Raw genomic sequence first — 20,948 nt, 5'->3', positions numbered from 1 at the left:
CCACCTCAGCACTGCAGGTCAGGCTGAGACCACGTGGGTTGCAATGGACATATTTAATGTGCCCAGGAAGCTGCTGCGGCATGGCCCCTGTGCCCCCTCTTACACATGCTGGCACGGGCAGCACTTCTCCCCCGCCAGAACTGGTACCTGGGTGCTAATGGAGCTGGATGGACCCACGCTCTGGGGCAGCCGGCCTAGGAGGGTGCCTGCAACGCTGGCGTAGCGCAGACAGCAGCGTGGGCTTGGTACAGAGCTGCCCTGCCCCCCCCCCCCGGCCTGGCACCAGTGCCCTTTGAACGCTGGCCTTAGCAGGGCCCCCAGCAGGTAGAGGCTCTAGCTCCCTGCTGGGAGGGTAAGGAACCCTGTGCCCAGGGCTGGGGGGTGAGGTTAGAGGAGACGCTCCCTGCACCCCTGCCACGGCTCCTGCCTAGGACTACAGCTCCCTGTGCCAGTCACTGCCTGGAGCAGCCCCACCTGTGCCCCAATACTGCTGGGATGGGCACAGAGCAGGCATAAGTGCACAAGGCGGCAGCAGGTACAGCCGGGGATCTGCCCTAGCTGCAGCCCCCAGCTCTCTGCAGAGCGGGCTCCAGGCCTGCGGGTACCCGGCCCCAGGCGCGTGAATAAAGCTCTGTTCCAAGCAGCGGCAGTGCCATGTTCTGTGCCCACCCTTGCTACGCAGGCGCTGTGCCAGGGCAACAGAGGGGTGTGAGCGCTGGCCTCCCCCACTGCAGGGCAGCACTGCATGAACTGTGCCAGCAAGCGCCCCCCCCCCCCCCGCTCCCGCTCCAGCAGCATCTCCCCGCTTAGCCCAGGCCGGGCACCTCCTTTCACTGCAGGCAGCTGCAGGTTTCAGAGGGAGGGGGCCAGCACTGGGGAGGGAAAGTGACTAGCCTGGGCCCTGGAATAGGTGTTTCCTGTCCTGTGCCAGAGGGGGATGGGTCTGCTCGTGGGGGTTAACCCAGGGCAGCGTCGGGGGCGGGTGCCCCTCGCAGGAAGCCCCGTCTCAGGCTGCAGGAGCCTTCACAGAAAACCTTTTCCTCTAGCTGAGATGTGACAGGTGTGCAGGCCTGGCCCCCAACCCCCTGGCTGGCAGGGCCTGGTCCCTCCCTGTACTGGTGCCTGAGGGGCTCCGGGGAGGGGGGGGGGGGGGAACTGCTCGCCCAGGAGGTGCCTGCAGCCCCCCCCCCCACATTTCCACCCCACTTAATGGCAGCACCTACCTTGTGCAGTAAGATCCAGCCTGGGCCCCTCCCCGCTCAGCGGCCTGTCAATGCCCCCTCCCCACGCCGCGTAGAGGCCATGGGAAAGGGACAGACAGGCGTGGATACAACAGGGGAGATTACAACTCCTTTACCTGCACGCGCCAGGCTCTGCTGTTCTGGGGCCAGGCGCTGCTCTCCCACCCAGCGCCTTGAAAACACGGGTAGTAGAGAGGAGCAAACAAGGCAGGTGTCCAGCCCGGCGGCCCTGTGTCCATGTCAGACCTTTAGCCCTCTGGCAGCTATGAGCTCTCCGGGGCCTGTGGCCAGGCAACGTGTCCGAGGGGTGGGGAATCTCCGTCCATTGGGCTGCTCAATGCAGTCTGCAATCGCGGCACCGTGTGCCTGTGGCCCCTGTGATCTCTCATCCTCAGGGGAAGGGGAGGACAGGGCTGCAAGGACTGTGCCCCCCAGCAATCAACCCCGCTGACTGACAGGCAGCCCCACCGGGCCCACTTATGAAGACTGGCTCAGGTTGCAGAGCCTGGGGCAAGGGCAGCACCCCCAGTGCCTCGGGAAGAGACAGCCAGGGGTGCAGGGGCAGAGCCTAGCCTCCCATGTGGGCTCTCTGCTGGCAGCCGCTGGAAGGGGCTGGCGGTGATGGGCCCTGGCTTAGGAGGGCAGGGATGGGGTGACACCCAGCGCCCCACGGGAAGGGAAGCCTAGACAGGTAACTGACCCTAGAGCTCTGCCCTGGGGCAGGCCGAGGCATCCCAGCATGGCTCCTGGAGCAGAGCTGGCTTGGCGGGCTCAGGGGAATGGCCCAGGCTGACACGGGCAGAGGAGGGATAGCCCAGGGTGCCCAGGGGAGCCTGGCAGAGAACACACCAAGGAGAGGAATGCCTAGTCCAGGCACACACAGAGGGCACCCTATAGAGGAACCAGCCCACAACCCGCCACCAGCAGCTCTCCTGCAGCCTCCACCCAGCTCGCCAGGTGCCCCCAGCAGCCAGCGGGTCTGGTTCGATCTGGGCGCTGCTCCCTGGAGGTTTGTCGGCACAGGTGCTGATACTGCCTGGGGCTCCGGCCACCGAGGGGGGATCGGGTCATTCTCCCGTGGACTAGAATCCAGCTCTGGCTGCCCTGGCAGTTGGTCCTGATGCAGCGAGATCCTCTGGAGCAGAGTCCAAGTGGCTGGCATCCTTTGGGGCAGCCCCTTCAGGCAGCACGGGGTGTGTGTGTGCGCGCGCGCACGGCGGGCGTCTGGGGCATCCCACCCCATGAGATTTCTGCTGCTGTCAGGCGAGTCCCCAGGGCCCGACTCCCAGCCAAGAGGCGGCTAGGACAGCCGGGAGGATGGCGCCAGCTCCCACGCTGCCGTCAGCAGGTCCTGCAGGGGGAGGGGTTAGATGCCCATGTGCTCCTCTTCCCCAAGGGGCTGGCTGCTTTTTCCTGGTACCAGAGCAGAGAGAACGGCCATTACACGCCCATTCGGCCCCAGGAGGTGGGGGGCTTCCAAGGATGGTGCCCCAGGGCACAACCCTGCCATGGCCCAGCCAGCGTTTTCCATCTCTAGGAGCCACAGATCCCAAAGGCACTTGCACAGATGGAGAAACTGAGGCAGGGGGAAGGGCAGGGACTTGCCTACGGTCACCCCCAGGCCAGTGGCAGAGCTGGGGCTAGATCCAGGTCTCAGCCCAGCAGGCCACGCTGCCTGCTGCAAGGCTGGGCCCAGGAGCTCCCGCCAGCAGGCAGTGGAACCAGGGAGATGCTCCAGCCCAACCCCCTGCCCCCATCACACCGGCACCTCTGGCCACCCAGGGCCGGAGCTCGGGCTCTGCTGCAGAGCTGCAGTGCCGTGACCTGGGCTAATTACCCTCTGGACACTGACCCATCACCCAGTGACGGGGTCCCGTTCACCAGCCCGAGCAGGAAACAAGCCCTGAGCTGGGGGCCGTGGCTCACTGGCTGAGCCAAAGGGAAGGCCCCTCCCACTGCCTGGGGGAACTGCTCGGCACCCCGGCTGCAGGGGGCGCCACTGGAATGGTGCATGAACATCCGGCAGCGACAGAGGCTAGTCTGGCTCCTTACCAGGGAGGCCAAGCCCGCTCTGGTCTCCCTCGGACCTGTTCCACATGGTTGCCCGTGGCCATTCTTCCCAACCACCCGCTGAGGTGGTACCGGCAGACTCCCACAGCCCCTCTCCTGAGAGAAGGCAGCACCAAGCTCCGCCCTACCCCCGTCCTGCCGCACACAGGGACCAAGAGCTCCAGAAATGAGACGGTGACTGTCGGGCAGGCCTGGAGCCCAGCAGCCTGGAGCTGCAGCCAGTGACTTGTGACGGCGGCATCGGGTTTCAGAGCCTCCCTAAAGGCCTTGGGGAAGAGACATGGCTACGGGGGGTGGGGGTGGGGGGCACCCAGAAGGACTAGGATGGAGACAGCCAGGCCCCTGCACCGGTCACAGCTCCCAGAGCAGATCAACCCCCCCCCCCCCCCCCCCAACTGAGCACCATGGGCAGAGCAAGGAGCGCAGACCCTGAGAATCCTGCTGTACCAAGCGGATGAAGGCTCAGATATTTACCTCCTGCCCATCAGTAACCCCATGGATCCCGCAGAACCCGCTATCAACTGCAGAGCTCAGCTGTGCCCAAGAGAGAGTGCGTGGCCGGACAGAGCGCGCGAGAGAGACACTCAGCTGCTGAAAACGAGGGAAGAGAGTGAAAGACACATGACAAGCAGGCGGGGTGATCGGCCTGGCTGGGGGGTGCCCGCCAGCGCATGCTCCCAGCGGCTGCCAAGCAACCCTCAGCTGCTTACTGTGGAGAACAGCAGAGATGGGGAACGCCTGCTGAGGGGGCGGGGGGGGGGGGGGCTGGGGTCCCCAGGTCACTGCAGGGGTGCTGGACAGGGAGAGGCGAGATGAGGCTGGGCAACATTGGGCCATTCCAGGGGACGCTGGAGATGGGCGCTGACTCCAGACAGCCCCATCCTCAGCCCTACAGACCTTCCATCTCCCTCAACGTGCTGCCTTCCAGCTGGGTCAGAGAATGAGCCCAGCCAGCCTGGACCAGGCCTGGGTCCAGCCAGTGCTCTGGTGGGGGCTGGTACCAGCTGCTTCACAGGTGCAAGAATCCCCCTGCGGGCAATTCTGGAGTCACCTGCCCTGGGGAAGTTCCTTCCTGACCCCTTCCGTCACGCCCTGCAGCATGAGGATTCGTAGCTAGGGGAGGGGCCCAGCTTACAGGCCTCCTCGTCTTCTAACACAGAGACACGCAGCCGGTCAGTGTGTGAGAGGAAAGCTGGCCGAGACGCCAGGCGCAGCCACTGGGCAGCAGCGAAGGGGTTAAAGACAGATGTGCGCATGCAGCAGCAGGGGACAGCAAGCAGGGAGAGCATGGAGGGGTGGGTGCAGGCAGCCCCCAGCCCTGGGGAGCCAGCCAGCTGGGCTCAGATCCCAGCGAGTCCTCACACAGCAGCCAGGATGGGCTCTGGGAGCACTGGAGCTGGCCACAGCCTGCCCAGCCCGTCCGCGCTGGGCACATGGAGGCCTGGCGTGTGCCCACTCGAGCAGCCCCCAGGGTGCTGTGCTTTGGGCCGCTCCAGCGAACGCCAGCTATGTGGACCCCCAGTGGCACATGGCAGCCTCGGGAAGCGTGTTCGCACAGCGCCCCCTGTGCCCCCAGCACCTGGCACAGCGTTCCTGTCGTCCAGGAGCTTCGTCTGGCTGTTGGGGACGATCTTCAGCTCCAGGCTGTCGGGCGACTGGGGGGACGGCTGTATCCTGGAGGCCATGAGGGCGTTGAGGTACTGCAGCCGGGTCACCTGGGGAGAGGCGAGCCAGAGCCCTGAGCGCTCCCTTTTCCTGGCAGGGGCCCGGGTTCCAGCCCCAGGGATGGTGCCCACCCAAGGCCAGGCTGGACGGGTGCAGCGGCTGCGTGGGAAAGCGAGTGAGACCCAGAGGGGCACGTGATCCCTGAGAAAAGGGGACCAGAGCAGGGATAGGGCAAAGCACCCCCAGGTGTCCCCAGAGGTGGGGTCTCCCAGCCAGGGAGGTGGCAGCAGAGCTCAATCACAAGGGGGCAGAGGCTGCCCCAAAGCGCAGTGCCACCAGGGACACCCCAGGGCCTGGCTCTCCTTCGGGCACAGGGGACATGGCCAGAGGCCCAGGGAACTGCTGAGCACCAGCAGAGTCGTTTCACTTGTGGCATGCTCTGAATCTGAACCCAGCTGGTCCCAGGAGAGAGCCAGCGCTGGAACCCTAGGAGGAGGTAGCAGTCCCTCCCCGCTGCCCGGCTGGCTGCTCCTTCCCGAGGGCAGGGTGGGGCTGCCCCCCTATTCACACTGCGCAGCCCCTTGCCCCTCCGAGCCCAGCAGCGAGAGCACAGTGGGACGTGTCTGTAGGGCCCATAAAAACACGGGGTTAGGCCTGGCTGCTCCCAGCCCAGCTGAAGCTGTGGAGTTGTTGTACCTTGATGAACTGCAGGTCGGTAAGCGCCCGGACGGTGTAGTCGGGGCAGTACGTGGAATAGGAGGTGCCCTCGCTGCAGTCCAGCGGTTGCTCACGCCGGTTCGGCCGCAGGGTGGACACTGGCGATTGGTGAACTGTTGGGAGGCAGAAATCAGGGGCCAGCTGAGAGCCCAACACCCCAACTGCTAATTGGGAAGGACCCTGGTCTCCAGGTCTCCCCGCTCATGGCCTATGGGCGCACAGCCAGGCTCATCCCCCCTCCTGCTCCCAGCCAGCCAGCGAGGGCCAGCCTGGGACCCCCCAGCCAGGCCAGGAGCCGTGCAGAACTCGGGGCCTGGACTCCTCACAGCAACGGGCTCCCAGGGGCGGTTCACACCCATGGCCAGGCCCTGCTGCCCGTGGCAGGACGCAGGTGCTCACCTGAGGAGGGTGCCATCAGCGCCGAGACACCGTAGTACGTGAACGCTCCATTCTCGAATTTCAGCCCCTCCTTCCCGATCTCCACTTCCACCCTGCCCTGCGGAGGAGAGGGCCACGGGTCAGCAGCTGGCCTGCTGCTCGGCAAGGCTCCTCCCCCAGCCCCAGCCCAGCGGGCAGAGACTCCCCCCCCCGCTGCTGCATTCGCTGGTCACGGGGGGGCAGCCAGGCCAGGTGCCCTCCTGGCTCTCTGCCAATACCTGCTGCCGAGCTGGCCCCGCCCCTCAGCCTGCCTCCCAAGATCCAACCCGCAGCCTGGCTCCCCGCTCTCTAGGTGTGCAGCAGAGCAGCCAGACATGGGCCCTGTTGTGCAGGGTGCTGCCCGGTCCGGTGAAAATGCAGAGCTCAGATCATGCGGGAGGGAAAGAGGCACAGAGGAGGACAGGGACGTGCCTGAGGTCACTCCGCAGGGCACAGCCAGGGACAGAATCCAGCCCAGTGCCCTGCCGGCTGGCTGCCTCCTCTCCCGCACCAGGCCTAGCTGATCTCGGGGGCGGGGGGCGGGGGGGGGGAGGAGGAGGTGGCGGGGGAGAAATCGGGGCAGGCCGGTACCTGTAGGACCAGGATGAAGTAGTTGACGGGCTGGTTGCGCTGGTACAGGTAGTGCTCGGGCGCCAGGCGGTCACTCTCATTGAATTTCACTTCCTGGTTGACGCTGGGGTGCTTCAGCAGGTGCAGCAGGACCTTCTCGGAGATGCGGGCCGGGCTGAACAGATCCACCTCTGGTGGGGAGTGAGGGGCAGAGAACCCAGCCTGAGCCGCTGGCTCCAGGGACGGGGTGCTGCAGAGAGCTTGGGGGGTGCTCCCCAGCTGCTCCCCCTGCCCCGAGCCCAGGGGACTGACTGCACTGTGTGTAACAGGCTCAGACTGACCGGTCTGCAGGGGAGGTAAGCCAGGGCTGTCCCACAGGCAGGGGGAGCCCAGTGATCAGCTGGGCTCGCTGGCTGTGGAGCTAGGCGGGTGGCACAGGGAGGGCTGGGCGGCTGGCAGCTGGCTCCCTGCCCCGACTCACCTCGGGATAGGAAGCGCTGTGTGGCAAGCAAGAGCTGCGGGGAGATCTTCACCTTGTGCTCGTTGTCAGAGCCCTTGAACAAGGAGAAATCTTCCTTCCTGTGCTCCAGCAGGGTGCCCATGGGGGCCGGCCTCTTCCGCACCTTGTTCTCCTCTAGGGCACGAGAGAAGGGGACAGGCCAGGCGGAGCCAGAGTCACATCAGCCAGCAGCATAAACCTGGTCCCTGGGGCCAGAGAGTCACCCCCAGAGCAGCTGCAGGCTGGCGATCCCAAAGCACAGTGCAAAGGGACCTCAGCACCCCCCAACGTACACAGGGAAACTGAGGCACAGAGCAGGGCAGGGACTTGCTTCAAGTCACGCAGGAAACAGCGATAGAGCTGGGAATACAGCACTGGCCAGTGCTCCCACTAAATGCTAGAGCCCACGCCTTTCCCATAGCTGGGACCGGACCTCAGGTGACCCAGGATTCCAGCCCCGGACAAAACTGCCCTCCTGCGGAAGAGCTTGGGAGCGGTCCTGGGGGAATTTGCATGCTGCTGCCAGCCTGGCTTGGGTGGGGAGGGAGGGGGCTGGGGGAGACGGGCACGGAGCTGCCTGCACAGAACAATGCGCCCGCAGCGCTGCCCGCCTGCCACAGCTGTCCCCCTAGACCGAGCAAAGCCGCGGGGCGCGCCGGGCGGGGCTCACTCACTGTAGTCGTCCGACTCGTCCAGGATCTCCGACCTGATGATCTCCTCGATGACATCCTCCAGCGTCACCAGCCCCATGGCCTCGTAGAAGGGGTCGCCCTCTCCCTCGTTGTTCACCTTCTGCACAATGGCCAGGTGCGATTTGCCTGGGGGGCGGGTGACACAGCTTGCTACAGGCACCAGGGAGGCCTCGGGGTGGGGGGGAGGGGGGGAGAGGACACAGAGGTTCAAGGCTACCCAGCAAGTCAGGAAGAGAACCCAGGAGTTGCTCTGACCACTAGAGAACTCTGCCTCACAGCCCTGATGCAGCTTTTAAAAAATAATTACGGAGCAGCAGAGAGGAAGGTGGGGCAGGGGGCAGAGCAAGGGGCTAGGCAGTATTCCCCTTCTCCTGCCCCCCAGCACTCTCTGTCCCCCCACTCCAGCAGCAGCAAAGACGGCCAAGGGAGAGATTTACCTCAAGGGTCCCGTTCGAAGCAAGGCCTTCCCTCGCCCGGCTGTGCGCAGGCCAGGCACCACAGTATGCTCCGGGGAGCGGAGAGGGCTGCATGGGATACTTGTTCTTGGGGTTTTGGGAGTCCTCAGGTGGCTGGTACCCAGCCCTGTTTCCTTCCCATTCTCCGACTACGGGACTCACAGATTCCAACAGAAGGGATGCGGGGGTCCAACTGGCAACCTGCGGGCCAGATCCGGCCTTCAGGACCATTCTGTCTGGCTGCGCACCACTTTGCAATACCAAACGGCACCCTCCATGCGGGGCGAGTTTGTGTGCACCCTACGGGCGAGGTCATCACATGGAGGACACCTTTTGGGTTGTGTATGTTGCCTTTAGAGGTGCCACACAACTACGTATACTGCCCCCCTCACTGAACCGGCTGGTCTTCTGCACAGCCCCAGCCAGAGAACTGCCCCACGATAAGTCCTAGAAGTGAGCGTTTAGAGGCTTGATTTGAAAATGGTCAGGGATGGAGAATCCGTCACGGTCCAGGGTGAATTGTTCCACTGGGTAATGACACTCCCTGTTACAAATGGGCACCTTCTTTCCAGTCAGGATTTGTCGAGCTTCAACTTCCAGCCATTGGATCATGTGAGACCTTCCTCTGCCAGACGGCAGAGCCCAGTATGAAATCTTTGTTCCCCATGTAGGTACTGACAGGCTGGGATCAAGTCTCTTTGTTAAACTAAATCAATTAAGGTCCTTGAGTCTCTCACTCTCAGGCATGTTTTCTAATTCTTTAATCATTCTCGTGGCTCTTCTCTGCCCTCCTCTCCAATTTATCAACATCCCTCCTTGAATTGTGGGCACCAGAACTGGACACAGGATCCCAGCAGTGGTCACACCAGGGCCAGATACAGAGGGAAAATCTCCTCTCTGCTGGAGATTCCCCTGTTTACACATCCCAGGATCGCATTAGCGCTTTGGCCACAGTGTCGCACAGGCTGCTCGTGTTTAGCTAATTAACCCCCATATCTTTTCCAGAGTCACTTTTCCCCAAGAGAGTCCCACATCCTGAAAACCCGGCCTGCGGTCATTGCTCCCAGCTGTATTCAAACACACTCTGTTTGCGCGCCCAGTTTACCATGCAAACCAGGTCTCTCTCGATCAGTGACTCGTCCTCTTCACTATTTACCACTCTCCCAATTTTGGGTCATCTGCGAACTTGATCAGGGATGATTTTATGTTTTCTCCCAGGTCACTGATACAAATATTAAATAGCACAGGGTCAAGAACCGATCCCTGCGGGCCCCCTCTAGAAACACACCCATCCAATAAGGCTTTCCCGTTTACAGTTACACTGAGAGCCCCACTGACCGCACCCCCCTAGATGTCACCTACCACCCCACATTGGAACCCCCATGGGGTATCATCAAACAGTTACAACCCATACTCAACAGGGACCTCATCCTGAAATAAATCTTTCCCAAACCCTCCTCTCTTCTGGCCTTCAAACAACCCCCAGTCTTGTCAAGCTCATCATCAGAAATAAGCTCCCCACAGACCAGGACCCACCAACTCAAAGCGGCACCAGAGCCTGTCAGAACCACCAATGCAAAACCTGCCGACACATCTCCACTGCTACAGTGATCAACACCCCCCACAACACACCAGTCAAGATCCATGGGTCCTACGCAGGCCTGTCACCGCATGTGGGTACCTCTGCCAGTGCAGTAAATGCCCCAACAACTGTGTGGGTGAAACCAGACAATCACTGCGCTCTCCAATGAGCTCACCCAGGAACATGGTAAAAGACAAAACCACCCCAGCACCTGTGGGCGAACACACTTCACAAAGCAATCAGCCTGCATCCCACCTGTCAGTCCTTGTCTTAGAATCATAGAATAGCAGGGTTGGAAGGGACCTCAGGAAGTATCTAGTCCAACCCCCTGCACAAAGCAGGACCAATCCCCAGACAGATTTTTGCCCCTAGATGGCCCCCTCAAGGATTGAACTCACAACCCTGGGTTTAGCAGGCCAATGCTCAAACCACTGAGCTATTCCCCCATCTTCAAAGGAAACCTGCACAAACACCTTCAAAAGACAAGCCAGGGACCGTAAATTCCTAACTTTGCTAGACACTAGAAACCATGGACTCAGCGGAGATCCTAGGTTTCTGTCTCATTCCAACAATCTGTAACCCACTAGCCCTCCGCTGTCCCATGACTGCAGAGCTGTTAACTGCCCACTTCACCTTGAACGTCTCTTCCAACATGACAGGTGTAACTCGTTACACATAACAACCCCTTCCACCTGGTGTGTAGCTGGGACACCGAGGCCCTTTCCAAGCCCTGAAGAGCTCTGTAGAGCTGGAAGCTCCTCTCTCACCCACAGAAGTGGGTCCAGTGAAAGAGATTACCTCATCCACTGTGTCTCTCTCATTTTGAGACCTATCAGCTTTTAATTCATTTAACATGTGCCAGGTTAATTGTATGTCCTTCCAGTTTTTAAATCAGCAATGCTGTGCTGTACTAATTCAAATGCCCGACAGAAGCACTGTTACCTTTATCAACCAACCTTGTCATCTCATCCAAAAGGCTATCAGGTTAGTTTGACAGGATGGATTTTCCATAAGCCCATGTTAATTGGCCTTAATTACATCACCCTCCTTTAATTCTTTATTAATCAAGTCTTGGATCAGCCACTCCATTACCTTGCGCAGGATCGGTGTCGGACGGACAGGCCCGTGATCGCCTTGGTCATCCAGTTTACCCTATTTAAATACTGGCACAACATTAGCTTTCCTCAAGCCTTCTAGAACTTCCCTAGTGCTCCAAGAGTTAATGAAAATCATTGTTAAAGGTTCAGGGAGCTCCTAGGCCAGCTCTTTTCAAACTCTTGGATGCAAGTTATCTGGACCCTACTTCCCCAAAGGCATCTCCACAGTGTCCCCTGGGCATCACAGCTGCTTCAGGCTGGTGACACCATCCAGGCTCCACATGCAGCAGAGTCAGGCGCTGGCCAGAGAGTGCTCAGCAGGTAGGCCGAGGTCAGTTGGTCTCTTGCTGCCGATCCCACGTCTCCGGTCTGGGAGGGCTGGTTTTATTGCAGTACAATGGCACAACAGAAATGCTCTGAACTCCTATCACACTTCTAAGGCGCTCAGAGCACTTAGTGACATGCATCCCTATTGTCGCCCACACTCTACGGAAGGGGAACAGAGGCAGAGAAGGGGGGAAGTGACTTGACCAACGTCACGACCTAAGTCAGTAGCAGAGCTAACAACAGAACCCAGGAGTCCTGACAGCCAGCCCCCGCCCCCACTCCCCTCCCAGAGCTAACAACAGAACCCCGGATTCCTGACTGCCAGCCCCCACCCCCACTTCCCTCCCAGAGCTAACAACAGAACCCAGGAGTGCTGACTGCCCGTGTGACAAAGTGGGACTGTTCTTAATGTTTCCTCTGAATACTGTGTGTGTGCCTCAGTTTCCCCTATGCATTTCTTAAGTCTCCAGTATGCATAAATGGCCGACACTCTGTATCCTGGCAACAAATGGCCAGGGCCCTTCGCCCCTGCAAGGGAATAGCTAAAGGTGAACAAAGAGATCAGGTGACCTCCTGGCCGGAGAAAGAGACAAAGGACAGAAAGGAGGGGCTGGAGGGGGTTTAAGTTTGGAGCTGGCTGGGGACTAGGAGTGAGGGCAGACGGGGTTGTCTGGCTCGCTGGGCCCCAGAATGGACCCGGCTGAGGGGTCCCGTTCTCTGTACCTACAAGCTCTGCTTTAGACCACGTTCCTGTCATCTGATAAACCTCTGTTTTACTGGCTGGCTAAGAGTCACGTCTGGCTGCGAAGTGGGGGTGCAGGACCCTCTGGCTTCCCCAGGACCCCGCCTGGGCAGACTCGCTGTGGGAAGCACACGGAGGGGCATATGCTGAAAGCTCCAAGGAGAGACCCAGGAAGGTGAAGCCGTGTGAGCTTCTTGCCCTGAAGACAGTCTGCTCCGAGGGAGAGGAGGCTCCCCAAAGTCCTGACTGGCTTTGTGGGGAGCAGTTCCAGAGCATTGCCCAGGGACTCCGTGACAGCGCGTGCTATGGAATCAGCAGAAATCAGTTGGGATTGGGCACAGGAGCACTTTTGGTTCACACCTGCTGCCAGCCAGCCAGGACATACCTGAGGATGGGGGAAGGGGAGTGGCACGCTGGAAGCGGCATGGCAGGAGAAGCCGCCCAGACGCCCTCCCCCAGGGAGGTGCTACAGCAAAAGAGTGGGCCGCTGGGCACACCAGGTCTGGCATCGCCCCCAGCCCTGCCCACGGGGGTGTGTCTTAGCCGAAGCCTGCGTCACAGGTGTCCCTGCAGGACGTTCCCTGCACTGATCTGTGTCCCCGCTGCACGGGCACACGCGGGGCGCAGATCATGCTCTGCACTGGGGTCTCCCTGAGCTGTTCTTGTGCACACTAGGTTTCAACTCGGGCTGTCTGAGCTCAGCAAACAAACAGGATGTTCTCCTCCCTGCCAGCACCTCCAGGGCTCAGGTGAGCGGCTCTGAGCCCCTGCAGCCTTGTGTCCGATCTGTAGGCCCTTGGCCAGCTGTTCCCAGGTATCTGGCCGTGCACGTTTGCTGGGGAGGCCACCTGGGAAGGCTTCGCCGGGACCGGCTCTGGATGAACGCCGCACGGACGCTGTGGGTGGGCGGCTACTTCAGAGCTCGCACGTCCTGAGACCCGGACATGACGCAAGCTGGGGGCACAACAATGAGCTGCTTCTGACGGAGGTAAGGGGCCAAGCAGAGCCGGTCTGCTTTGCACTTGGATCCCAGCAGTCCACAAGGGCCCCCGTGTGCTAGGCACTGCACAGACCCTGCTCCAGCCGGGCCCGCCCCACGAGAGACAACAGAGTTCTCTCTTTTACAGGCCCCGGGAAATGAAGGGACTTGCCCAGGGTCACAGGGGGTCAGTAGCAGAGCCTGGCTTGAATTCAGGCCTCCTACAGCCCAGTCCAGTGCCTTAACCAGGCCAGCCACCCACCGCCCTGCCCCTGACATTAGCGCAAGGTCTCCCTGCCCCGCCCTCTGTTTAGCTGGGGGGGCCCAGGAGCCAGCTGGAGGCCCCCGGTCCAGTGCTGGCTTTGACATGTGAGAGCTACCCAGCATTCAGCCAGAGAGGCTCATCCCCATACGGCTGGGGCAGGAGTTGGGGGGAGCTTTGGGCTCGACACCAGACCCACAGATCCCCCCAAATCCCCTGCCTCCAGCCAGGAGTGAAGCAGCCTGCTCCAAGGGCCCCAGAGAGTGCTGAGCCCGGAGCAAGCGACACGCGCTCAGCTGTTCTGCACCGCGACGGAGCGGCCAGATCCCTGCAGTGACGCTGAGGTCACGCAGGCATCGAGTTGGCCCTGCTAGATGTTTCCATGGCAGCAGTGGGACCTGGCTCGTCTCCCCGCAGAGACCAAAGCCAGCTCTGCCTGCCCATGCCCTGGAGCCCAGCAGGCCTGGGGACGCACGGCCTACCCCCACCCTGCGGGAGGGAAGAGGCTGCCTTTGAAGGTGACCTTCCCCAGGACCCACAGGGAGGGAGGGCTTTTCCTGACTGTACTGAAATCAGCACTACCTTGCAGGAGGTCAGCACAAAAGGGCTTTTCTGCTGGTTGTTGTCCACCAGGCTCTGCGGCCGGGCAAGGAGAGCACCACGAGGGGGCAGGGTGTGCAATCAGGCTGTTTAAAATGCTGTGGGGTTTGGTTAGTTTTTGCTAACCACATGCAGCTCCAACACCCACAAACCACTTGGGAGCAAAGCTCTCTCTGTTAAATCTTTAACAGTCCTTCAGCTAAGGGCTGAGCGTGCTCCCAGGAGGCCAAGAGAAACAAAACCGGGACTATCTGATGTTCCCAAGGGCAAAAACCCCCGAGCAATATAACAAAGAACATGACAGCTGCATGCATGAGGCCCAAGCACCACTGATTTCCCTTTGCAAGTCAGTTTTCAGAGCAGCACTCTGGCCTGTCTCCCCGAGAGGGACCCGCCTCCAGCTGCTCCAAAGACACACGCCAGGAAGTGCCAAGCGGGGAAAGGGCAGGAGAGAGTCAGGGCTCTGGCTCGGCATTAGAAAAGTCACAATACCTGGGAAATCCTGCCGAACTCTAGCCTCTGTGCCCAGCTTTGAGCAAACTCCCCTCCAGGGACAGGGTAGTGCACTCAGTCCGCTGTGGCAAGCCAAACGTGGCATCAGCCAGAACTCCGTGAGGAGCCAGCCCAGGGCCGTCGCGGTCAATGCCCTGCACTGCACGACGCAGCTGGGAGCAGCCAGAGACCGGGGGCTGCAATCAGTCGGTGCTCTGGCTCCAATGCACACGCCTGCACCTGGAGCATGGCCATCCCTAGTCATCTTCCAGGGAACACGGGAAGCTGGCTGCCCAGCAGCACTGAAAGAGTTAACTCCTGCTCACCCCATCGGTGTATTGGGGCTCCGCTAGTCTGACAACGCAAGGCGAGCGTCCATCACCTAGCGAGGGTCTCAGCCAGTCACTTCCCTTTGGTGCCATCCGCTCTGCTGCACAGCCCAGCCCACCCTCCCCCTTCAGCAGGGGGGTTGGGGGGGGGGGGGGAAGGCCAGTCCTAACAGCATACAATGTGGGGCTGGCGGGACGGGCGCTGGCCCCGTGGAGGCTCCTAGACCATGAGGCACCCACAGGTACCAGAGGAACTTCTGCAATTCCCTCCTGTCTGAGCGTGGGCTCCGAGGGGGTCTGGCTGATGGGGGGTGGCGGGGATCACTCGGGCAGAACTTCCACAAGGGTGGGGACTGTGACCTGCTCAGCAGCCCCCAGGAGCTCCCAGCGATGGTCCAGCAGCCCTGGCGCAAGGCGTGTGGCATAGCTGGAGATCCTGCACGCGGAGGTACCTCCCAGGGCTTTGTTACCATGGGGAGGAGATGAGAAAGCGTCACTGGAGCACAGCCCAGGCCCGTGTAGCCCAGTGTCCCATCTCCAGCAGGGGCCAGCACCAGCTGCTTCCGAGGGCGGTGCAGAAAACCCCGCAGCAGTAGATGAGGAATGAGCTGCCCCATGATGGTTGCACCTTAACTCCCAGCAGTCAGAGGCCAGCCAAGCCCCAGAGCTGGGGGAGGCCAGGTTAAGGGTGTTTTCCTTGGCTGCCCAGGAACGATTCGGCTCACGCAGACACTGCTTGCCCGGGGCGCGTGGCTATCTGCAGGGATCTACGAGGAAGGGAGTGCCAACTGCCTTCAGTGAAAGGTGCTTTCGGACGCTCTTGTGCCAGAGCAGACAGCAGAAACGTGCCCCAGAGCATCAGCTGGGCCCGGTGTCTCAGGGCTCCTTGGCACAGGAAAGCTCAGCCTGCCACTGCAACCCCGGCACTCTGCTGACCGTGGGCCCTGGGTAGGATACACAGGTTTACTCCCCATGGGAAGCTGATGGTAGGCACCAGCATTCTGCAGGAGGCAGTGTTACTCACGGGGCATCAGCATGCACGCCTGGCACCATGCTCTCCTCTGCCCCAAGAGCACCTCCTGCTGGCTGGCTAATGGAATCAGCGCTGCAACCTTAGGCAGCGTCTCAGCAGCACAGAGGGGCCAGCTCAGAACTAGCCAGGGGACCAAGCACTCTAGCATGGTCTAGTGGACTAAACTCAGGGTCACGAGGTACAAGCAACTGAGGTCTATGCTGCATGGCCACTGGGACATCGCAACCCCTCTGTCCCCTCCCTCAGCGATGAACCTGACCCAGCACCAGGACGGTGGGGCCCGTCAGCACTGTTCCCAGACCCTCATTCAGAAGGCACCTCTCCTTAGCCATTACTTTGAACACAGTAGCAGTCACAGCATCCTGAGGCCCCTGTATTCTCTGATTGCTGGCCCAGTGCTTGGGGAAGTTTCCAGCCCTGTAAGCATTTGTTCTAGCCAGATCAGAGTCATGCGTCCAGCCCCCGCAGACCATGGGGCCTTGAGACCTAGAAACTTACAAATCACAGCAGTCCGATTACCAGTGCACGCCTCACCTCAATCTGCATACAGTTTCAGCAGCAGATTTCAGCTCACGAGTTAGAGATTTGTGCTTATAGCCCACTTCCAACCTTTCCGAGGGCCTACGGTGCAGGCGTCTCGAAAACATTTCTGCTAGAATCAGGTTGGGTGGAAGAAACTCCACAGAAAGTGACCTAAGAGTCCAGCATCCTGTGAGCTGCCCGGTACTGAACAACTGGGCTCCCCACCTACACAGCATCTGTTTATGACTCTTGCTTAGTGAGGTCTCGGACCATAAAACACTCCACTCTACACGGGAGATTTGCATACCGCACGGTACAAACCAGTCTACAGGCTATGCCCCCAGATTGTGGGGGCACTAAACTGACACTAAACTGGGAGAAGCGGTAGATACGCTGGAGGGTAGGGATAGGATACAGAGGGACCTAGACAAATTAGAGGATTGGGCCAAAAGAAACCTGATGAGGTTCAACAAGGACAAGTGCAGAGTCCTGCACTTAGGACGGAAGAATCCCATGCACTGCTACAGACTAGGGACCGAATGGCTAGGCAGCAGTTCTGCAGAAAAGGACCTGGGGATTACAGTGGACGAGAAGCTGGATATGAGTCGACAGTGTGCCCTTGTTGTCAAGAAGGCTAACGGCATTTTGGGCTGTATAAGTAGGGGCATTGCCAGCAGATCGAGGGACGTGATCATTCCCCTCTATTCGACATCTGCAGTATTGTGTCCAGTTTTGGGTCCCACACTACAAGAAGGATGTAGAAAAATTGGAAAGAGTCCAGCGGAGGGCAACAAAAATGATTAGGTGGCTGGAGCACATGACTTACGAGGAGAGGCTGAGGGAACTGGGATTGTTTAGTCTGCAGAAGAGAAGAGCGATGGGGGGATTTGATAGCTGCTTTCAACTACCTGAAGGGGGGTTCCAAAGAGGATGGATCTAGACTGTTCTCAGTGGTGGCAGATGACAGAACAAGGAGCAATGGTCTCAAGTTGCAGTGAGGGAGGTCTAGGTTGGATATCAGGAAAAACTTTTTCACTACGAGGGTGGTGAAGCACTGGAATGGGTTATCTAGGGAGGTGGTGGAATCTCCTTCCTTAGAGGTTTTTAAGGCCCGGCTTGACAAAGCCCTGGCTGGGATGATTTAGTTGGGGATTGGTCCTGCTTTGAGCAGGGGGCTGGACTAGAGGACCTCCTGAGGGCCCTTCCAACCCTGATATTCTATGATTCTATGATTGTGGCACTCAGAAGTGAAATGCCACCTGATCTCTGGGGCGGGAGGTGGCAGCGTACGTTACCACCACACTAGGGCAGGGACAGGAGACTGCCGCGTACAGCTGAAGCCAGGAGGCTGAAGTTTGGCCAGGGTGCTGGGGCACTCCAGTGAGTTATCAGCCCCAGCACCTTTGGCGAGTGACTGTGCAGGGTCTCTAGCAGCAGGCTCCCTCCGCCATGGTGGGGCACTGGGGGCAGCACTGACCCAGAGAGAAAAGCGCCCCTAAGCAACCCACTCCAGGCAGTGCAATATCCCCAATGACTGAGGGGACTGCACCTCCTATGGAACCCTCAGCCTGGTTCCTGCACAGCACCTGAGCATCGGGTCAGCACCAACACCAAGGGGACAGCACCCTGTCCAGAGCCCCCGTCACCCCACCCCCTGCAGCACAGCACCCCCTAGCATGGAGCTGGAGCACTGGGGTCAGCACAGGCTGCAAGGGGAGAGCATTGGGGCACAAACCCCGGGTCACCCAACCCAGGGGCGGTTACCTCTTTTAAACTCCTCCAGGACGGCGTCCAGCTTGGTGTCGTTGAAGACGAAGTGCAGGGGGTGGTTGTAGAACTTGCTGATGGTGCTGAGCGGCACGCAGTCGTCCGGGTCCACCAGAGCCAGGTCCTTGACATAGAGCATGTCCACCAGGTTGGTGCGCTCCTCCTCGTAGACGGGGATGCGGGTGTAGCCGCTCTGCATGATCATGGACATGCTCTTGAAGTCCAGCACGGCATTGGCGTTGAGCATGAAGCACTTGTCCAGCGGCGTCAGCACATCCTCCACCGTCTTGTTGCGCAGGGCGCCCTTGCTGAACTCCTCGCGCACGAACTCGTTGTATGGGTCACTGTTGCGCACCATGTCCACGATCTTCTCCCGCAGGAGGCAGGTGCTGGCGTCATGCTGCAGGGCCAGCTCCAACAGCTTGCTGAGCGGCAGCGAGACGGGAAAGGTGAGCAGCATACAGAGCTGGGTCAGCCAGAGCCCGCGGGGAGCCAGCGCCAGCCCCCAGCGCGAGCTGACGGCGAAGGGCAGCACCTCAGCCAGCAGGAAGACCAAGCCGGCCACGGCCAGGACAGCAGGTGCCACCATGCGCACGGCCCAGTAGAACAGCACGGCCAGGGCAGCGTTGGCCAGCGAGCTCAGCAGCAGCAGGGAGCAGAGGGCAAAGGTGCCCCGCTGCCTCACCAGCTCCAGGGCTTTGCAGGCCTTGCGCTCCGCCTCCGAGCCGCAGTCCCGAAGTACGTACAGCTCCACGGGGTCCAGCCACAGGGTGCTGAGCTGCAGGACCCGTAGCAGGGAGGACAGGGCCAGCAGCAGGGCCACCAGCGTGCCCAGCAGCCAGGGGGCCAATGGGGGCGGCAGGGCCACGGCCGCAGCGCGCCCGCCCCCGCCCTCGTCCTCGTCCACGAGAACTGCGTCGCCCGGGGCGGCCGGGCCCCAGGGCTGCCCGGGCCCCAGGCGACTGCAGAGCTGGTACCTGCCGCGGGGCCCGGCGTGGGACACGGCCACGCGCACCAGCACCGCGTGCTCGCCCCGGGGGCGCGCGCCGGCCAACACCTGCAGCGCGCCGGCGGGCGGGGGGGCGGAGGGGCAGGGCCCCCCCGCGGGCGCGAAGGCCACCCAGGGCCAGCTGCGGTTGCTGAGGCCGGTGCCGTAGAGGCGCAGGCAGAAGTTGGCCCCCGGGGCGGCCCGGATCAGGCCCCCGCGGGCCCAGGCCCCCTCCTCCAGCCGGAAGCCCAGCACCCGCGGGGGGGCGGGGGCGGGCGCGGGGGGGCCCTCGCTGGCTGGGGGAGTCCCCGCTCCGCCCTCCCGGCCCGCGGCGCAGCCCAGGCACAGCGCGGCCACGGCCCAGCGCAGCCCCCAGCCGCCCGCCATGGCGACAAGTGGGTCAGCTGACTCCCCACCCGCGCACCTTAGCCTGCCCGCGGCGGGCCGGCCAATCAGAGAGTGCGGCTGACGGGCTCCGGCCAATGGGCAGCGGGAGAGGGCCCCAGGCAAGGGGAGCGTAAGTTAGGCTGCACCGTGATATAAACAAGGAGGGGGAGGGGGCGAGGGGGCTGGGATTTAAAGGGACAGAGGCCCCTTTCCCTGGCTCTGGGAAGGTTGCACCCCTCGGTGCCCAGCTGGGGAGGAGGCCTGATCCGTGCCCCCCCTCGAGCCAGGCATGGCCATGGGGACATATATCTGCAGGACCCGTGCACAGGGGAGTTACTGCAGAAGGGAGGCAGGGGTCAGGGCTGACTAGCACCTCCAGGATGCTCCTAGGCCCAAACCCCTGGACACGGGCAACGGGCACTGAGCACCCCCAGCTAGGGCAGCTCCGCACGTACTGAGCACCCCCCCACACACACACACACAGGGCTGTAAGTACTGATCACCCCCCCCAGGGCAGCGGGTACTGAGCACCCCCCCGCCCCCCCGAGAAGCAGGTACCAGTGCTGACCGGAGCCGCCAGGGTCCCTTTTCGACCGGGCGTTGTGGTAAAAAAACAGATGCCTGGAAACCCTAATTTAGACTTGCCCACAGCTCAGACCTGTGTGGGAGGAACTTCTCCCTGTCCAAGGCAGAGGTTGAGCAAACTGGGACAGGGCTCAGAAAGGCAGGATTTCACCTCCTTTTCTCTGAATCAGGGTTAGACTGCGCAAACAGCAGAAAGGCCAGCCCAGTGATCGATGCATTTGGTGCTTTAAAAGGGTTGAAAAGACTGATGAGCCAAATCAGCTGGGAGGAAGAATGTACTCAGTAAAACATGAGTGATCATTGGGACCTGGTTAAGAACACTTTACTAGATGCCAAGAAAGCCACAATCCCACCATCAAGGAAGAAGGCTGTCTTGGGTAAAATAGCAACCTGGGTTAGGGGGGAAGTGAAGGCAGCTATTTAAATAATTAAAAAAAAAAAAAAAAAGAAGGAAGGAAGGAAGGAAGAAAGGAGATGCCTATAAATCAGAAGCTAGGCAGTGTCAAAAATTGAGGAGAAGCCAAGGGACACAAAGACATCCATGGTGCACCCATACCTTGAATACCGCATGCAGTTCTGGTTGCCTCATCTCAAAAAAGATCTATTTGAATTTGAAAAAGTACAGAGAAGGGCAACAAAAAAGATTAGGGGTCTGGAACAGCTTCCATATCAGAGGAAATTACAAAGACTGGGACTGTTCAGCTTGGAAAAGAGACGGCTAAGTGGGGATATGATAGAGGTCTATAAAATCATGACTGGTGTGGAGAAAGTGAATTAGGAAGCGTTATTTACTCCTTCACATAACATAAGAACCAGGGGTCACCCAATGAAATTATCAGGCAGCAGGTTTAAAAAAAAAAAACGTAAGGAAGGGGATGTTGTGAAGGAAGTATAAGTGGGTTCAAAAAAAGAACTAGATAAATTCATGGA

General features: G+C 60.5%; 1 protein-coding gene across 2 annotated transcripts; it reads right to left on the bottom strand.

Moving 5' to 3' along the window:
* Nucleotides 1-1,339: 1,339 nt before the first annotated feature.
* On the bottom strand, nt 1,340-19,433 carry LOC135873625 (metal transporter CNNM3-like). 2 transcript variants are annotated; one of them, XM_065398262.1, is made up of 8 exons: nt 18,056-18,703; nt 7,854-7,997; nt 7,162-7,314; nt 6,702-6,871; nt 6,093-6,189; nt 5,673-5,806; nt 4,891-5,026; nt 1,340-2,654 (listed from the first exon to the last, which is right to left on the bottom strand). In XM_065398262.1, exons 1-8 carry the CDS (start codon nt 18,645-18,647, stop codon nt 2,608-2,610), a joined length of 1,473 nt encoding a protein of 490 aa, XP_065254334.1. In that variant the 5' UTR covers nt 18,648-18,703; the 3' UTR covers nt 1,340-2,607. The 2 variants fall into 2 exon arrangements, with proteins under 2 accessions (XP_065254334.1, XP_065254333.1); XM_065398261.1 differs by lacking the exon at nt 1,340-2,654 and adding an exon at nt 3,829-3,902 and having other exon boundaries at nt 18,056-19,433.
* Nucleotides 19,434-20,948: the final 1,515 nt, after the last annotated feature.

This window comes from Emys orbicularis, chromosome 2 (assembly GCF_028017835.1).
Source record: "Emys orbicularis isolate rEmyOrb1 chromosome 2, rEmyOrb1.hap1, whole genome shotgun sequence".
NCBI classification, from domain to species: Eukaryota; Metazoa; Chordata; order Testudines; family Emydidae; genus Emys; species Emys orbicularis.
Note: the sequence above shows the minus strand (reverse complement) of the source record. Positions and strands in the feature narration are given on the sequence as shown.

Excerpts from the sequence above, each read along its gene's own strand:
- LOC135873625 (XM_065398261.1), bottom strand. The coding sequence starts at position 19,433 with ATGGCGGGCGGCTGGGGGCTGCGCTGGGCCGTGGCCGCGCTGTGCCTG. Across the intron at positions 7,998-18,055 it reads CCTGGAGGAGTTTAAAAGAG|GCAAATCGCACCTGGCCATT; the intron begins GTAACCGCCCCT and ends CCCGCCCCCCAG. Across the intron at positions 6,872-7,161 it reads ACAGCGCTTCCTATCCCGAG|AGGTGGATCTGTTCAGCCCG; the intron begins GTGAGTCGGGGC and ends ACTCCCCACCAG.